At 36.0% G+C, this 20,041-nt stretch overlaps 1 protein-coding gene across 1 annotated transcript; it reads right to left on the reverse strand.

Moving 5' to 3' along the window:
- Window positions 1–12,102: 12,102 nt before the first annotated feature.
- On the reverse strand, window positions 12,103–15,348 carry LOC115963561 (GDSL esterase/lipase At1g29670-like). Its single transcript, XM_031082604.1, has 5 exons — window positions 14,938–15,348; window positions 14,219–14,452; window positions 13,758–14,010; window positions 12,503–12,553; window positions 12,103–12,379 (listed from the first exon to the last, which is right to left on the reverse strand). The coding sequence occupies exons 1-5, from the start codon at window positions 15,346–15,348 to the stop codon at window positions 12,198–12,200; spliced, it is 1,131 nt and encodes a 376-aa protein (XP_030938464.1). The 3' UTR covers window positions 12,103–12,197.
- Between the last annotated feature and the right edge of the window lie 4,693 nt (window positions 15,349–20,041).

A 20,041-nucleotide genomic window follows, 5' to 3' on the forward strand; every position in this document is an offset into this window, starting at 1 on the left:
AAGGAAGAGGTGGTCAGGCTTAAGCGGGCCAGGGCCATTAAAGAGGTGTTTTATCTTGAGTGGTTGGCCAATACAGTGGTGGTGAAGAAGAAGAGTGAGAAGTGGTGAGTATGTGTAGACTTCACAGATTTGAACAAGGCTTGCCCAAAAGATCCTTTCCCCATGCCTTAGATAGATCAATTAGTAGATGCAACTGTAGGCCATCCTCGGATGAGCTTTTTAGATGCCTTTCAAGGATATCATCGGATACCATTAGCTCTGGACGATCAGGAGAAAACTGCTTTTGTTACACCCATTGGAAATTACCACTATAAATTGATGCCCTTTGGATTAAAAAATGCAGGGGCTACCTATCAGAGGATGATAACCAGGATGTTTGAATCTCAACTGGGAAAAAATATTGAGATCTACATAGAAGATATGGTGCTGAATAGTAAAGTAGAGTTCGAACACGCGAATGACCTTGAGAATATTTTTGAAATATTGAGGAAACACAAATTGCGCCTAAAAGTGCATTTTTGGCTTTGGCTCGGGCAAGTTTTTAGGTTATATGGTCACTCATCACTGAATTGAGGTTGACCCTAATCAAATTAGAGCAATTAACAATCTGCAGCCTTCTCGGAATCCCAAAGAATTCCAGAAGTTGACAAGAATGGCTGCTGCTTTGAATCAATTCATTTCTCGGCCAATAGACAGGTGCAGGCCCTTCTTCCAGTTATTGCATAAATGGAAGGGATTTGAATGGACCGAGGAATGTGCCTCGGCCTTCCAGCAATTGAAGGAATATCTTTCTTGGCCACCTATTATGTCCTGGCTAGAGGACGACGAGGTGTTATTTGCTTACATCGCTGTAGCACCTCATGCGGTGAGCTTGGTACTAATACAGGTTGATGATGGGGTACAAAAACTGGTTTACTATGTAAGCAAATCATTGCACGAGGTAGAGGTGCGTTATCTACCATTGGAGAAGGCCATCTTAGCTGTGGTACATGTTACCTGAAAGCTCCCTCATTACTTTCAGGCTTACACCATCGTGGTCCTAACCCAACTACCACTTCAATTGATGCATCGGAAAGCTGATTATACAGGGAGGATTGAAAAATGGGGAATGATCCTAGGAGCCTTTGATATCAAGTATATACCTAGCACGTCCATTAAGTGCCAAGTTCTTGCAAATTTGGTGGCTGAGTTCACTAAGTCCCTAATGGAAGAGGATAAGGAAAAGTAGCGCATGGATGGGAAATCAGTTGGTGTGGTCCCCCTGCAAAAGCCTTTACCTTGGAGGGTATACGTTGATGGTGTAGTAAATTAAAGAGGATCTAGAGTAAGGCTGGTCATAGTGTCTCCTGAAAAGATCATTATTGAGAAATCCCTCAGGTTGGGTTTCTCAGCCATGAACAACAAGGTTGAATATAAGGCTTTATTGGTAAGGATGGCTATGGTTCAAAGAATGGGAGGAAAAACAGTGGAGGTATTTTCATATTCAAGGCTAGTTGTAGGTTAGGTAGTGGGGGAATTGGAGGCCTTGGATTTGAGAATGCAAGAGTACCTGAACCAGGCTAGGCACTTGCAATCAAGATTTGACTCTTTTTCCTTATAGCAAATCCCCAAGAGTAGAAATACGCATGCTGATTCCCTTGTCACTCTTGTAACCTCCTCGGTGCGGTTTACCTCGGGTTATCCTATTTGAGGATCTATGTAAGCTTACTAAGATGAAAAGGGAGAAGGTCCAGGCATATCAAATTAGGGTAGGACCTAGTTGGATGGATCCTATTGTTCTGTTCCTTAAGGATGACATCTTGCCTGAGGAGAAGGTGGAGGCTGATAAAGTGCGAAGAAATGCTCCTCGATTTTGGCTGTCCGAGGATCAAAATTTATACAAGCGCTCTTTTTCTGGGCCATATTTGCTATGCATCCACCCTGAAGCAGTAGAGCCACTCCTAGAAGAACTACATGAAGAGATTTGTGGAAACCATACAGGAGGCAAATCCTTGTCTCACAAGGCCCTTACTCAGGGATATTGGTAGCCCAATATGCAGAAAGAAGCACAAGACTACGTGAAGAAGTGTGATCAATGTCAGAGATTTGCTCCAAATATTCATCAGCTTGAGGGCGTTTTTAACCCTTTGTCTAGCCCCAAGCCTTTTGCTCAGTGGGGCTTGGACATTGTAGGACCTTTCCCCAAAGTACTAGGAAACAGGAAATGGCTTTTGATTTGCACTGATTACTTTACCAAGTGGGTTGAAGCTGAGCCACTAGTAAACATTAAGGATGTGGATGCCAAGAGGTTTGTGTGGAAGAACATTGTCACTCGGTTCGGGATTCCTCATACCCTTATCTTAGACAATGAACTTCAATTTGATAGCAAGACTTTCAGAAGATACTGTTGTGAATTGGGTATCAAGAATAGGTACTCCACTTCGATTTATCCACGAGGGAATTGACAAGCCGAGGTTGTCAATAAGGTTATAGTAAACTGACTTAAGAAGAGGTTGGATGATGCAAAGGGCAAATGGGTGGAAGAGCTTCCACATGTTCTATGAACATATCGGATTACCCCTCATAGGTTAACTAGGAAGACACCCTTTTCAATAACTTATAGGGCCGAGATTGTGATTTCTCTGGAAACTGGATTCCCAACACTAAGGAAAAGCTTGTTTACTCCGAACAACAATGACAACTTACTACAAAGGAGCTTGGATTTGGTTAAAGAGCGGAGAGAAAATGCCATGGTTCAACTAACATACTATCAGCAAAAGCTCAAACAGGGATATGATTTAAGCGTAATGTTAAGACTCTTAGCCCCTGGGGACTTGGTATTAAGAAAAGTTGTAGGTACTACAAAAAATCCAACATGGGAAAAGTTAGGGTCCAATTGGGAAGGGCCGTACCGTATCACTTCGATGGCTGGCATAAGTGCATATTTCCTAGAAGATCTAGATGAGAATGTTGTACCACGCCCCTAGAATGTAAATAACTTGTGAATGTACTATTATTAATGAAAAGCAATTACACCATGTTTTTTCTTGTGACATTATGTTATGCTTATCATTTGTTTAAGTATTAAACAGAACCTTGGTCATACCTGGCTCCTCAGACCACATACCTTAGGTAAATTAATACTCTTTATCATTTATTTAAGTATTAAACAGAACCTTGGTCATGTATGGCTCCTTGGATCACATACCTTGGGTAAATTGATACTTCTTCTTATTTGTTTAAGTATTAAACAGAACCTTCGTTATGCCTGGCTCCTCGGACCACATAGCTTGGGTAAATTAATACTCCTTATCATTTGTTTATATATTAAACAGAACCTTGGTCATGTTTGGCTCCTCGGACCACATACCTTAAGTAAATTTATACTCCTTATCATTTGTTTAAGTATTAAACAAAACCTTGGTCATGTTTGGCTCCTCGGACCACATACCTTGGGTAAATTGATACTTTTTCTTATTTGTTTAAGTATTAAACAGAATCTTGGTCATGCCTGGCTTCTCGGACCACATACTTTGGGTAAATTAATACTCCTTATAATTTGTTTAAGTATTAAATAGAATCTTGGTCATGTCTGGCTCCTCGGACTACATACTTTGGGTAAATTGATACTTCTTCTTATTTGTCTAAGTATTAAACAGAACCTTGGTCATACCTGGCTTCACGGACCACACACCTTAGGTAAATTACTACTTTCTAAGCAAGCATTCATGTGTTAAGCAGAACCTAGGTCAACTTTGGTTCCTCGGGCCATATGTCTTGGGTAAGTTAGCATTATTCAGCGCTTCTCTAGGTGTTGAACTGAACCTTAGTCATATTTGGTTCCTCAGACCACCTACTATGGGTAAAATAACACCTATCTTTGTTTTGGTGTGTTGTCAAGTGGATAATCAGGTAAAATTGTAAGTAGATACATGGTTCACCATTATTTAATGTTAAAAGGAAGAGCCTAAAGCATGTCTGGTAATGTAAGCAGCTTGTTTCAAGCATGTCAGGTATGTTTTTGAAGCTGAAATTACTCCTTATTACAGATTATAGACTTGGAAGATTTAGTCTGTCCTATTATTGATGGTGAAAAGTGTAGCAACTATACCACCACTTATACGGATAATTGTTGAAATCAAGGGTGTGGGTATATCTCAAGTTGAATGAAGCTATGTCTCATTTCTATATCAATTAAATGCAAGGTAAAGCAAATGTTATATTAGAATTTACACGAGTACTAGGAATATAAAATAAAGCTCATAATTGTCATTAAGTTGAGCCTTAGAAAAGGAAAAATGATTACAACTTTGAAAATTTAAACAGTCATTACAAAAAAATAAATAAATAAATAAATAAATAACAACAAAATGTGTCTAAGCATTACTTGATCTTCGGTGGGGGGTTTTCCTTCCCTGTGGCCTTGGTGGAATTGGTAGTTTCAGCAACAGTAGAGGCCGGACCTTTGCCCTTAGGGTCCTCTTTGGCAGGTGCGAGAAGGGTAGTAAGACAATCTCTAGGTGTTGAGGAGTTTCTCTGCCCTTAGAAGGGTCCTTAGGCACAGCTGAAGGCTTGGTGGTATCAGGAACCACTCCTTTGGATATGTCTTTCTCTTTTTCAGTGGCCTTGGCTTGTTCTGCTTCCTTAGGAGGACTAGTGGAGGAAGGAGGGATCTTAGCTAGGTTGCCCTTGTCTTCATCTGCCTTTTTGGAGACAGTGGCGGCCTAGGGGCTTGAAGAGCTTGGAGGGCCAGATGCATGAATTGCTGGGGGATAGTACACATTCTTTGCTCTCCTAAGGATAGAGGAGGCCTCAATCCCAACTTGGTTGAGGGCCTCATTCCACACTTGGAGGCAATATTTCCTACACACCCCCGAGACCTCAACCCTAAGAGCCTCTTCGGTTTCTGCTACCCCCACATTGTAGCCATCTTGCTTGGCTTGGTCCTTGGCCTTCTCGGCCTCTTCAAGCTTCTTCTTCAGGCCTGTGATAAGCCTTTTGGCTACAAACAGTTGGTCTTCGGCCTGGCAGAGTTGCTTACATTGGCTCTCCACTTGCCTCCCAGCTCCTTGCAAGGCTGCCTTGGTGCTTTTCTTGTCCCTGTCAACCTCATTCAGCTTTGTGGTCAGCTCTTGAATCTTCTTCTCTACCACGTTGAAAGCATCCACAGCCATGATGCGCCTCTTTTCCTCTTCCTTCATTTGCTTATGGGAGAAGTTTACCATCTCTTTGGCCCTATATGTGACTTGAATAGCCTGTCAAGGAAAGAAGTATAATAGTAAAAAAAAAAAAAAAGAAGGAAGGAGAAAAAAGGGTTGTAATTTTAAATGAAAGAAAACTGGTTGAAGGACTTACCATGACAAGGTCCCTCTTCAAGTTGAGGAACACTTCGTGCTTCCTCATTGACCTAAGGCTAGCCATATCAGTAGGCAGCAGCAGAGCCTGCTCCACGGCATTGGCCACATATCCAGCCCTGCCCTATTGGAAGTCCCTGATGGAGGCATCACTGGGAAGAGGAGCTCTGTCCAGCATTGTGGAGGGGGTCCAGGCTGGGACTTCAGTTTGGTGGTCACCCCTCCTGTTTGTGATAGCACCCTCACTAGAGAATTTTGTTTGCACGACCCTAGCATGTTTGCCCCCTTTCTGGGGCTCGGCTTTCTTGGATGGAAGGTTTCTCCTTTCCTCCACCACCTCCTTTCCCTTTTAATCTTGTTTTCTCTTTTTGTCAGTAGGGTTAGGCTGGGAAACTTGAGTAGGAGAAAGAATGGGGAGTTTGGCTTGGACTGCCTTCTCAGGCACATTGCCTCCAGCAAGTCAAGAAGGCTTGTTCTCGTCTTGTGTTGCAGCACCATGGCGTTTGGAATAAAAAGAGCCTTCTGTGTGTGGCTTGCTTGGGCTAGGGAAAGATCACCAAAGTCACTGGTAGAAGCCTCTGGGGATTGAAGTTGGTTAAAGATCTCGAAGTCATCCTCGGAGTTAGGAACTTCAACCATTTCTTCTTCTTCTTCTTCTTTAATGTTTGGCTGGGAAGGGGTTGCCTTGTCCTCGGCCATGTACAGGGGGAGTGGCTCCACTTGTTGCACACCCTCTAGAGCAAGGTTTGGGTTGAGAAAACTAGACACAGCTACATTGATCAGTTGCAGGCAGGGATCTTTTGCCTTGATCACATACTTAGGCGTCTGGAAGCTAGAGGATAGGAGGTCGTAGCTGAGGATGAGATAAGCGCCCTTAATTGCTCATCTTTGTGGATGAATATCTCGGCCTTGAGTATTTTCGTGAGGTTTGGTTTGTTGACTAGGTTGAAGTTTGGAACAACAGAGTGCTTATTTGTTAAGCCATCAGACACAAAATTATTGTCAGAAGTCAGTACAGCAAAATTACGAGTACCATTAGAAAGATTGAGTGAGGGGAATGTTAAATATATATATATATAAAAGAAAAGAAAAAGATATTTTTAGAATCATAAACCTAGACCTAAAGTACCCCACCTAGTGTCCCTTTTTTGGTTGGACAGTGGAGCCCATTGTGCCACTCCCCTGAGACGATTAGAATGCCTTTATTCATGCCCTTGTCAGACTCAAGGAGACACGATATGAGCCTAACTACAGGGACTCTGGTTTTCAGGTAATACCCCTACCCTGTTAGTTTATGATGGTTATAGACCCAATTAATGTCATGATGGGTGAGGTTCACACCCATCTTTTCGTTAAGGACATCTATGCTACCTAAAATCCTAAACATATTGGGAGCACACTGAGTAGGAGTGAGTCTATAAGCAATCAAATAGTCCCCAGTTACTCTACCCATGGGGATTCTCATCCCTCCCTCTATAAAGGTGATCATAGGGATCACAACTTCTCCCTCCTGTCTCAGGGCATGCCACTCTCCATGTTTACAATACCTAATCGAAACCCCTGGGGGGATTTGATATTGAGCTTTAAAGCTCTCTGTACTCTCTGGAGTATCTACTAAGTATGCGAATCTACCTATTTGAAAGAAATGATGAAAGGAGTAAGAAGACAAGATGGGGGTTAGAAGGGCCAAGGAAGGAGGGACTTTAAATAAAAAGAGATAGAAGAGAAAAAGAGAAGATATAAAGAAGAGAACACTAAAGATGACTTACGAAAATGAAGAAGGGCTCCTCGGACTAGCTCTTGATATTTGAGAGTGCAAAAAGTGAAGTAGTCAAGTCTCCAAGCAATATATATATATATATATATATATATGAAAAGGAAAAGCAAGCGGGAAAACTCCCGCTTGAGTTCTCGTAAAATCTCCAGCTATTGGATCTACATCGCATCGTAGAACGTGGGGGACATGGAGCCATAGAAATTAAATGAAGGCACATCCCGGATGTCGAGGTGTTAGGAGCGTGCGTTGGGCAGTTGAAAAGATACCTACGTAGACAGAGGTGATGTGTGGTGGGAGTAGGGTAATTGTGGTAAATATCGAAATCCTCCTTTTTTTTCCAAGGAGCAAAAGAGGAAAATTTTGAGGGGCTATTGTAGGGTTGACAGGCCTAGAAGTGTATGTTGGGCCGTGGGCCCTGTCCAAAAACACTTAGTAGTCTGAGGACAAGTAAACGTTGATGTAGAAGTGCGGGCTAGTGAATGGAGAAAGGTGATTGGTCATGAGAGTTTAGGAAGGTGGTCTGAGGACAAATGCCTCCTCGGCTTTGACGGTGCAGAGGTCAAAAGGGTTGACTTGCCATAAAGAGCAACGTTTCGGATAGTTCCACTGTTAAGGATAAGCATCAGGAAGGAATGAGACCAGGGGAATGTAAGAAATATATGAGGGAAAGCTGCTACCCCCGTATTAAATGCTTTGTAGCTAACTCTCTGGCCACATTAATATGGAAGTGATACCTGAACAGTGATATTCAGCCTTACAGCTACCTCTAAAAGTTTTAGGAAGGTGCTGATGGGACAAGGACAAGAGCCAACCATTTGATCTACCTGTGGAGGGCTGAGATAGACCAAAGGGGGGTAATATAAAGGAGAAGAATCTCATTACAGGGGGATCATCTGATAATTGAAAAAAGAAAAAATACTGTAGCACTAAGAACTGTAATTGTAACCAAGTCTAAGAGAAATATATATCCAAGAACTACTTTCCTCGGACATTGTTGAGGAACAATTTTTTTGCACAACTTGTTTTTTCATTGTTTTTCCTTGCTTTCTCACCATCTTTAGTCCATTGTGAGTGTTGTCCAATTCTTTGAAGCCTAGTTTTTAGCCAACTCTTAACAAATTCATTGTATTGGGCTCTTTAGGCCTTAATCCATCTACCTTTTGGGCTTAGGATCCAAAACCGGCAACTACAAAAATATAACCAATGTACTTTTTTATTTATTTTTAAGTCCAATGTGCTTATCTTTAAATATACAATAATTTTAGTATAAAAGATGTTGGGTACTTGGGTAAATTCAGTTTTTTTTAATTTGTGAAAAAATTCTGTGAATCCATCTTTTGTGGAGTTTCATGTTTTAAAGGAGTTTTGAATTTTAGAGCCAAACCAATCCAATCTTTTTGGTGTGAATTTGGTTGGTTTAAATGGACACCACTTTTGCCATTACTGAAGCTTTTCCCTGCGCATACTTTATTTGGAGTTGCCATATTTGAAAGATTATTGTCTTTTTTGTGAGCTTATTTAATAATAGTAAGTTAATTAACTAATTCTTCGTTAATCTTGGTTTATTTTTATTTTTATAGAAAATCAAAGAACTAGGGGGCGAGAAGGGGAAGAAGGAAGGAGGACACGATGATGATTGATGAGGAGGCTATGGACAAATACTTGGGACTCAAAATTGAATATAGCAGCCCTGAATAGCGACTTTGTTAGAGTTTTAAGTGTTTAATATCATTAGATTTCTTTTTATAGTTGCGCGAGGGATTTTTATGTCTATCAAACGGCTGTTAATTATCAAAAAAAATTAATTTGTTTAGAGTTTAGATAGTTGTTTCTATTACTTTTTCAATTTTATTTTTGAGGGAAATTTTAGGGAAGGAGAAAGTTTTGAGTTTTTCTTTTAATTATTTTTTATTTGAGAACAAATTTTATGAGGACTTTTTGGTTCTATAAAATTTTAATTATAGGGGAAAAAGGTCATTGAAGAAGATATGTTAGGGATAGAACATACCACATTTCATACCTTAAATGCAATTCCATTGCAATAAGTTCAAGAAGTATTATAACAAAAATATCTCGTCTTCTAAATGATTTTTTGATGAAAAATCACTAGTCTTGCAATCTTGTGCAACCATTGTTAAACAATCCCTGAAGCTAATGTGGAAGTGGTAGAGGGCACAAGTTTAACGAAAAAAAACAAAAAAGAGAGTAAAAGAAAGAGGGAAAGTGATTTTATGTCACCTCAATAACAACCTCAACTTGTCGAGACTGTGAACTAGATTCTTTAAAGGCTCATTCAGTCATATGTTTCAGTCTAATATGTCATCTGAGGCCTATCCGTTGGACTATAAAGAGACATTATAAGTTGAGTGAAAATGGGGTTTTGCCCTTTTTTTTTTTTTTTTAAAAATCAGCATTTTGCCCCATTCCCAAACTAATTAGGGAAATGCCCCGTTTTGAAATTCGATTTTTTAAAAACGAGTTTTAGTTTAAAACTTGATTTTTGGACAATCGAGTTATAACAACTGAAAATTAAAAAAAAAAAAAAAAAAAAAATTCTAGAGCCCTATAGTAACATTTTAAGACCCTATAGTGGTGTTTTGGAACTCGAGCTCCATGAACTTGAGTTCCATGCAAGTTTTTTTACTTTTATTTTTATTTTTATTTTTATTTATTTTATTTTTTTAAGTTTGATCGCTCCATACCTCTAATGACGTTTTAAGAACCCTATAGTGGCGTTTTGAAACTCAATTTTTGGACAATCGAGTTATAACAGGGGCATTTCCCTAATTAGTTTGGGAAATGGGACAAAATGCTAGATTTTTTTTTTTTTATTAAAAAAAAAAAGGGCAGAGGCCAATTTTCTCCTTATAAATTGACCTAAAAGATGTTTTTTAGAACAAATAAAACTATGTTTGCGTGCTTAGGGATTATAACCAAGATTCTTTCAATTTCATTGTATAAGAAGTATCAAAGTAGATGTAAAGATCAATTGGTGAAGAAGGTGAAGTCATAGTGCATACCACAAACTTGTTGCTATAAAGAAAATATTCAAGAGGTTCTTGAAGTCGATCTAAGGTTCATGTTGTACCATGGTGAGTCATCTGTGAAGCATCCAAATAATTGAAGAATTATGAGGTTTTGAAGTAATGAAAGGTTTTTACTAAGTTGTCTACAGGTCAATATATTCTAAGAAAAGGTTATTCATGAGATTTTAAAACTTCATTACAGTGGATTGCTTTGTTGGGACGTTGGAGTGTTCTCCATCAATTTTTCACATTGTCACTATATCACTGTCTCTTTAGAGATTAATTTTGTGTGATTGGTGATGCCTTATTTTACATGTCTAAATTATTTACATGTGAATTAGAAATTGACATAATTGGATTAATTAAACAACTTGGTTAATTCGCCTTTAAATCAACTAGAATCTAAAACTTAGCAAATGCTAATGAGAGAGGATAGAGTTTGGGGAGAAAAGAAAGAGAGAAATCACCCTTTGTTTGAAAAAATTTGCCTAACCCAATGCTAGTGCTCTATGGAAAATTATATACCTAAACCATTTTATGATCCAATCTAAAACACAAAATTTTGCCACCCAAATCCCATTCCATTCTCAAAACTTTCTCTTCTATTCATCTTTTTCTCAGGAGTTAAACCTCTCTCTCTCTCTCTCTCTCTCTCTCTCTCTCTCTCTCTCTCTCCTATAGATTATAGCCACCAACCAGTCTTAGGCCAATCACTAAGATGTACAATAAGGTAATTAGGTAAATCTCTTTTGTCTCTTAAAAAAAATGTTTGGAGTTTGAGGGCATATGTAATGTATGGAAATTGTTACTTAAGAGTTTATCTTTGGCCATTGGGTGCAGCTCTCTTTGTTTGGAAACCATACAAACATAAAGATCCAGAACTAGCAACCGAGAACAAGGGAAGCGGATGAAAAACCTAAAATTACAAGCATAGTTGTCAGTATTGTATAATACGCAATACGTATCGTATCGTGTGTAAAAAGTTATGTATCGTATCGGCATATCGTAAGTTCTCATGAATCATACAATACAGTATGCGTATCGTATAAATCGTATCGTATCGTATAAATCGTATCGTATCATAAAATTGTACGTAGCGTAAGTTCTCATGAATCATACAATACAGTGTGTATATCGTATGAATCGTATCGTATCGTAAAATCATATGTATAGTACGATATATAGACAAATGCTTTAAAATAAGATTTTTTTGTTAAAATTTGTACTTTTATTTGAATCTAACAAATTGTTAGACTTGTTTTTAACACACAATTATTAGTTTACTTAATTTTACCTACTAAAATAACATATTTATAAGTTTTTTGTCCCCTCTCTCTTACAATTAGACTACACAGTACACACTCACCTTTCACTTTAATATTAAAATATTTTAAAATTTTTATTTTTTATTTTTATCATTATTGTTACAAGTCCAAGAAACTAGAATGCCAAAAAAAAAAAAAAAAACTATAAAAAAATTATTAAAATAAAAAGAACAAGAAGAGATAGTAAATGTTAATGATGAATGACGATGAAGAAAATTTTAATAAAGAAATAAATTTGCAAAATTATAAACATGATGATAGCGTAGACTTAGATGGAGTTGACTAAGTAATTTGATGAATATGATGAAAATAAATTATTATTTTTGGGCCATTTGTAATATATTATCACTTTTGAATTTAAGTAATTTGAATATGTATGTTATGAACAAATGCTAGTTTGATTTATTTAGTTTGCTTATTAAATATTATTACATAAGTGATGAATAAATTAGTTATTAGTTAAATATATTCAAAATTTATAATGAATATACCATTTATATATGTATATTTATAATTTTTTATAAATTTTATTAAGTGTTTGTGTATATTATGATACACGATATGATACAATACACGATACGAAAAAATTAAAAATTGATTCACGATTTGATTCACGTTTTGACAACTATGATTACAGGTCACTGAAGCACAGCCTATATATTGTAGTGAACCACTATAGGTTTCTAATCCAGGAACTTGGAACCTAGACTAGCCAACACAGATGAAGATAAGGAGCTTAAAGTTCTGCAAGTTGTTTAACATTTATGGGATAAACCTCACTTCCAAGATTAGAAGCATAGGCCTTAGTTGCTATTTGAATATTCACAGCTTCAGATGGATGTAAGCCATCAAAGTACACGTGAGAATTCCTGTCTGCACACACTTGGCCACCTCTTTCACATGAAACTCCAGTTCCACCTGCAATCATTTGATGCACTTATGCATTAAAGAACTTTCATTCAATGAAACTTGCAGAAAAATAGAACCTTCATAAATCAATCAGCCAAAAAGAAGAGAGAGAGAGAGAGAGAGAGGTAGAACCCTGCTCTGCTGACTTTACTTCACAACAAGCATTGGTTGTGTCGCTGAAGCCTGTAATCAATGAAATGGAATTAGTACAAATGCTTCCAATTGATAAGGTAAATGACATGGGTTTGAAATAGTTCTAGATAATTTGCAGTGTGATGGCTTCAAGGATCTTGCAAACCAAATGAAATTAGAGCCAAATTCATTTGAATAAAATGTAAAGTGCGATCTATGCATGCGACAAACAAGGTCATGCTTATAATGTAACGCAATGGAGACGTTACATTATAAATTTGTAAGTACACATGTACAGACGTTCCGTACACAATGGAGACATTCTTGTTAATTACAATACATGTACACAGGCTTTTTTTTTTTTTAATATTCATTTTGCCTACCTTCTCTTTATTGCTTTGTTTGATTGTATCCTCTCTCTTCTCCTCTTATTTTCGTGATTTTTATCCTTAAAAATCATGGGAGTACACCAAGACAATTGAACACAATTTTTCTATTTTATATAGTAACTAATTTTATTATAAATATTAAAATATGTTTCTAATATTATGACATATTTAACTATATAAAATGGGTCCAAATTATACTTTTTTTAGAATGTAGATCTTTATGAGATCCACGGCTAGAAAGACACTACTATCCATATATTTCTATCCTTTTGTAGAAAAAATAGTACAAGTTATTTTAGACTGAAGATATTTTTATTTATTTTTTGTTCATTTCAGTCTTTTAAGTTTTAGATTTGTTCAATTAAGGCCCTTTAGTCAACTTTTGTTAAAATTTTTTGAAAAAAAAAATCTGAAAAGTATTTTTCAATCATTAGTTGAATTTTTTTAATTTAAAAAATTGAAGTAAAATTTTAAAAATTGAAAAATTAATCACAATATAAAACAAAAGTTGATGGAAAAGCCTTAATTGAATAAACTTGAAGAAATTGAAATGAATGAAAGCAAAGTTAAAAGACTAAACTAAAATATGAAGAAACTTAGAGGGTCAATTTTGCATTTGTAGCCTATATAATATTTAGAAAAATTGTAATATAGCCTAATTTAAAAAGTCATAAACATAGGAGAGTTCATGGTAGGCAGCCCAACCCCCAATTTTTATTACAGAGGCTAATTTCTAAACTTAAACTTATGACCTATCACTTTTTGGGAAAGGCACTTGCCATCGTACCAAGACCCGACCTCTTGTAATATAGCCTAATTTGTGAATACAATTATATTATGTAACACGAAGAAGGAATAGTGTTTACCTTTGGAGGTTGGATTGTCAATGATATCCTTTACAATGTCATATGTGTTGACAACAACAAAATTGGAACCAGGCATTCGAAGCTTTATGTCTTCCACCAGAGACTTCAAGTGAATGTTGTAGACAGCAGCCGCTACGTTCAAAGCTTGTGAGCAGGGACCGCAGTTCGGCTGGTTCAAATTAACCATTGGACTGGACCCAATTGGATATGCTGTTGTAAGAACAAATTTCCGAGCTCCCAAATTGTACAAATTCTGTATCAACGAAAAAAATTCATGGTTCATCAATTACAAAATTTACTGATAAAGTAAAATGTCCAAGATGAAACAGTCTTAATTCATTCTAAGATACAAAATTTGTTACAAGAAAATAGAGTTTGTTGATACTTTTCTTATTTAACAAATATTCTGAGATATATAGAAGTCTCTAGCTTACTATATACTTGATTTAAAAAGTCTATACCTCGAGTTGCTTAGATAGAGAGGATATGAGATAGCTAGTGAAGCGTTCAAGACCAACTGTGAGGAAGGTTTTCCTCAAGAAATAGTTGAAAACGTAATCATTCCCCCCAATTCCAATGACAAATATGTAGTTGGGGAGAGATTCACTGCTTGTGCACCCCAGCTGAGCTTCTAAATCTGGCAGGGTCACCTCCTCAAAATTCTTGATTTGTTGATTCATACTAGTCGCATTGCCCTGAAATGCAATTCCATGTATGTTAGCTTCAATTAGTTATTATTTGCATTTTGTTAGTCTATCAGCTCTTTGTTTTTGGAAAAATTAACAGTGTAATCCTTGCTTCATTCCCTTTTCTTTTATTTATTTTTCCTTAAATGAACGAGGACATTGATCATATATAATACTTGTAATACTTGTATTGCTTAAACAATACATAATATTTTTACAACAAATTCTAAATGATAAGCTCTTACCCGCTATTATTAGTTGATAATAAAATAATTTCAATAATAAAAAAGTATATATATATATATATATATATATAAAGAGATGGATCTACAAAAACACGTGAACCTTGATAATGGAGGAAGAGAAACGGACTTCAAGCTTGATGAGGAGAAAAAAACAGAAAGGGAAGAAGAGAGAGAGAAGTAGAGAACATTCAATGATGATAAGAATGATGATAATGATAAAAAGTAAAAAGAAGAATGGTTTTGGCTTACCGCAACTGAACCGGTATCATCTAATATACCTGCAGAACCAGAGGCATGGTTGACCCCCTCAACAATTCTACTTCCCTTGGTTGCTGGGTCCATAAATGGAGGTATTAAGGAAGGAAGCTTAAGCTGTTCACCAAGAAGGTCCACCACATTTTTCCCATTTGTGAATCTCCCAGATGAACCGTTAGGAAAATCTATTCCATAAGGCAAATAGTCAGCCTTAGCCTTTGTATCCAAGAAGTTGTTGTTCCCATTGTCCACCAGAGAGCTTCCAAACACAAACATCCCTTTGATCTCACCATCCCTAAGATTCTCTGATGATGAGAACCTACAAAGAGACTTGCATCGATGGGTAAAACAAGCAAGGATAAGGAAATACAAAATCACAAGTTCCAAATGTGTTTTCACAGTCATGGTTGTAAATATGGCTTTGCTTTGTCTTTTCCGTGGGTATCCGTTGAGGTGACCCGGTTTGGGATGGCTTATTTTGGTTGGGGATGGAATGGCCAATTTATATGGAAGAATGGTGGCTTATTTTGGTTGAGGTGACACGGTTTGGGATGGCTTATTTTGGTTCTTATGTCATAGCTGACATGACATAAGAACCATACCAAATACTTAATATAACTGATGACAAGTCAATTTGTAAAGTTATGTAATAAAAATAGTAGTATTTCTAGCAATACTCATTTTTGAGTCATATATAAAACTAAATTATAAGTTATATCCTCTAATTATGACTTTTTATATTCAATTATTCCATTATTTTTAGTATTTTGACTTTTATTTTTTATTTTTTTTAAATTGATGATACATGGCCAAAATGGGCATTTGCCTTGTTAGGGTACCTTTTTTTACACCTAATTTTATTTGAGTACCACTTATTTATTTTCAAATACCATTGATAAGTTTTTGGGTTTTTCCAAATATTTTTTGTTCTATTATTATGTTAATCACAAATATTTCATATCTCATTATCTAAATTGGGTCATGATATAAACTATCACAAAAGCCCAAAAACTCATATTTTATCCAATTTTATTATCATTATTTAGCTAAACCCAAAACCGGCCCTATGAACCCAACACACACATCCTATTCTATTTAAAGCCCAAGAATACTTATATTTGGAAATATTTGAAAAGCCCATGATTCAAGTCCATGGCAAAACAATTTTATTAACGGAATTCAAATCCATAATCAAAACCCATGATTTAAACCCATGGCAATTTATTTATCCAAAACCCAATTCACATTAACAATATCAAAGCCCAATTTTCATTGGCAACATCAAAGCCCAATTTTCATAGATAATATCAAAACTCAGTTCTCACTAGTAATATTTAAAACCCAATTCTCATTGGCAATATCAAAAACCCACCTACGTTGGCACTATTAAAAGCTCAAGCTAATTACTTGGCACTATTTTATCAAAAGCCAAGGTTATTAATACTTGGCAAAATACTATATCATAATTGTTTCACTTAAAAGTCCAATAATGAACAATACTTTAGATTCTTAAACCTGTTACTATAATATTACAAGCTCATGGAATTTATGAATTATTTATTTTCAAAACCCATAGCAATCTTCTTATAAAAGCCCATGGAAAGCCCCTTTTCCTCTCCCTTTTGTGTGTGTGTGTTTGTTTCTTAAAAAAAAGAAAAAAAAAAAAAGCCCATGGAAAGTTATGATTATTTATCTTAGACCCATGACATTTATTTATTTCATATCATATTATAAACTCATGTTCATTATCTATCTTACATTATAACATTCATAATATTTATTTCCAAAATTCATGGTAATTATTCATCCTACATGCCCATTATGATTATCTGTAGAAAAACTCATGAGAATATCACATTATTCCATTATAGTGGATATTGCCTCTATTTAAAACCCATGGTAAATATTATTCTCAAGAAAATATTGGAGGTCATTATTTAAAAAGCCCCAAAGAAAATATCATTTATAAAGTAATCCATAACAAAAATTATGAGAAACTATACAAGTTGTTATTTAAAGCCCATGGAAATTAATACCCAAAACCTATCATAAATATTTATTAAAGCTCATGGATTCATTTTATTTCTACTAACAACTAAAGCCCATGTGGAATAAAAAATTCATGGCAATATATGATAGTTTGGTTCATTTTGTAGGGCTCACAATGAGAAAGCCAAATGATAGGCCCAAGTGGAGAGAACCACCAAGTCAGAGGCTCACCAAAATACTCAGCCCTCATGGCCAAGCCTAACATGAAATCTCAACCAAAACAGCCCATGTGTGCAAACTAACCTCGTTGGAGAACTCCATTCAATTCTGTCTTCTGCTGGAGGTCATCTCAAGAAGCAACCAAGCTCCCAAACCAAATTAGGAGCTGGCCACCTGTCCCACTACCAACTCTGACGTGAACAGTACCAGAGACTAACACCTAAAGGCTAATGGGCAATAAATACCCTTCTTCCCCAATTTTTGGTCACAACTCAAGGAAGCCATAACCAAGACCCCCAAGCTCATGAAATCCTCAACCAAGTAGTTTATTTTATTATTAAAAATGTATGTAATTGGTTCATGAACCAAGCCCATGAATCCTAAAGGGGAAAATTTGGGAACATGTGGTTTGAAGGGCATAAAGGGATCTCCAGCGAAACCCTTTGAAGTGGACTTAAACTTTGACACCTGGCTTGGAGTGTTGAATCCTACTTCCTAGGGTCTAAATCTCAGTTGCAGCACTAGGATTCTTCCTTAATACTTGCCTTAATCCCGTTGGCTGAACACAATCTCAGCAAGCTTAGCATTTAATGCAAAATTACCCCAAATACTACCCATGTGTGACATTGCCCAAAGAAGCAAAACAGCCCCAAAAGCAAATCTCCTATTTTTAGGCCAAATCCAGGTTATTAATTCAACTGTCCTGCTCCCCTGAATCAAACCTACGTTTTTTTTTTTTTTGGATTTTAGCTAATTAATGCTTCTCTAAACTCCATTATAAAAGCATAAGCACCTCAGCCCACAAACAGACAGCTATTCCCTCTGAAACTTTCTGATTTGTTTGCCATTTTGCTTGTAATTCAGCTCTCCTCAAGCCTACTACTCACTAAAGCCTTAACCTCAGTATTAATTACATCACACTCACTCAAAATAGCCCACATTACCTCATTCATGCCTTATGCACACATACTCACCAAAATCTTAGTTTCATACTTGCTGCACTGAGCTGGGATCTCTCTCTCCCTTCATACCATGCCAAATAACTCATTTTTCATCACTATGCAACCACTAATATTTACTTATTGTTTTACTATGGGAGGCTATAATGTATTTAAAACTTTTTTGGAATTTTTTCTTCATATTAATGTAATGATGGCTAAGAGTACTGTGGACCCTATTAAACAAAATACACAAGAATTTCCTAAAGTTAATACTTTATTAAATTTATTTAATAATTGACTATAAATTACCCTACCGCTAGATGACTGATTTGAACTATGATACTGTAAAAGGACTAATAATATAACAAACTAACAATAATAACTTGTTTATTGGGTTTTATTGTTGTCTTCTTGTCAGGGTGCAGCCTCTATCTCTTGCTTGGGTGGGCTTACACGACACCGAAATCCTTTGGGCTTTATTTTAAGAGTTCATCGTTGAGTTTCGGCTTGGCTACCTCATATTCTATTTGGGAACATCAAAATTTTACCCCCAACATTTTGGCGACTCCACTGGGGAGCCAACCATAGTGAAAGTCTATCATGCCCTCAAGGTTGCATAATAGCCAACAAGAAGCAAGTCAACATGATGTATATTCATATGTGTATATATATATATATATATATATGTAAATATATATATATATATATATATATATGTATGTATGTATATGTAAGTGAACACTCTATTTTCTTTCCTTCAAAAAAAAAAAAAACATTTTTTTTTTCAAAAAAAAAAAACAAAGAACACAGCAGCTACAGCTGGAGGTGTTCTTTGCCATGAATAGTGCAATATCTTCACATGAACGGTTAGGAAAAACATGTGCATGCATAAAAAAAGTAATAATGGACAACCTCTTTTATGCAGAAAATTTCTTTTAGGCATGAACCTTTTACAAAACAATATCCATAGTTAACTAGTCATAGTTATGCAAAAAAAGAAAAAGAAAAAAAAAGGGCATAGTAGCTACGGTTGGAGGTGTCCTCTGCTATGAACAGTGCAATATCTTCACATCAACAGTTAAGAAAAACATATGCACACATAAAAAAAGTAACAATGGGCAACCCCTTTTATGCTGAAAATTTCTTTTAGGCATGAACCTTTTACAAAACAATGACCATAATTAACTAGTCCTTCTTTCGCATGTAATATTGGTGCTTACAATTGAATGACCTTTTGCACAAGTAATAACAACACTTATAACTGAACAAATCACAACTAAATAGCCTTTTCTATAGCTGAATGAGTTCAGATACATGAATAGTAACAGTGCCTACCACTAGGAGAGTTTTTTTTCCTCCTATTACATGGAAAAAAAAAAGTCTTTATAACTAGAGAGTCTCAAAACATGTAGTAACACATTAGATACATATTACATCCCAACAGAGTTGCCCACTAGAAAAATAAACTAAAGCATGAGTAGCCTAATCTGATAAGCCGTCAAAGGTTGGCACAATTGCACTTTTAGTCCCTATGTTTTGAAGTTTTTCCATTTTAGTCCCTACATTTTATTTTTTCCATTTTTAGTCCCTAAAACCAATTTACGCTTTTCGTTTTAGTCCTTTCCGTCAGTCAACCAACGGAAATAGCTGAGGTGGCAGCCGAAACAATTAAAATATTATAAAAAATGCCACATCACCCTGACAAATCAGCATATATATTTTAAAAATTAATTTATTAATTTTAACTAAATAAAAAAAATAAAAACAGAATTAAAAATCAAAATTCACCTTAATTAAGATTTAAAAAGTAAGAAAAAAAAACTTGTAGTAACTTTCTCAATTTTTCTTAAATTTTCTTGTCAACCAAACAAAACAAAATCATCAATAAACACTAAACTCAGACCCAAACTCATCTTTCATTTTCCCAAATCTCTCTCTCCCTCTCTCTC

Source organism: Quercus lobata, chromosome 2 (assembly GCF_001633185.2).
Source record: "Quercus lobata isolate SW786 chromosome 2, ValleyOak3.0 Primary Assembly, whole genome shotgun sequence".
Taxonomy (NCBI): domain Eukaryota; kingdom Viridiplantae; phylum Streptophyta; class Magnoliopsida; order Fagales; family Fagaceae; genus Quercus; species Quercus lobata.

What these genes read in the sequence shown, in the direction of transcription:
- LOC115963561 (XM_031082604.1), bottom strand. Translation starts at nt 15,348, where the DNA reads ATGACTGTGAAAACACATTTGGAACTTGTGATTTTGTATTTCCTTATC. An exon ending in ATGATACCGGTTCAGTTGCG is followed by an intron (nt 14,453 to 14,937) that starts GTAAGCCAAAAC and finishes ATTGCATTTCAG; the next exon opens with GGCAATGCGACTAGTATGAA. An exon ending in TGACAATCCAACCTCCAAAG is followed by an intron (nt 12,554 to 13,757) that starts GTAAACACTATT and finishes CATTGATTACAG; the next exon opens with GCTTCAGCGACACAACCAAT.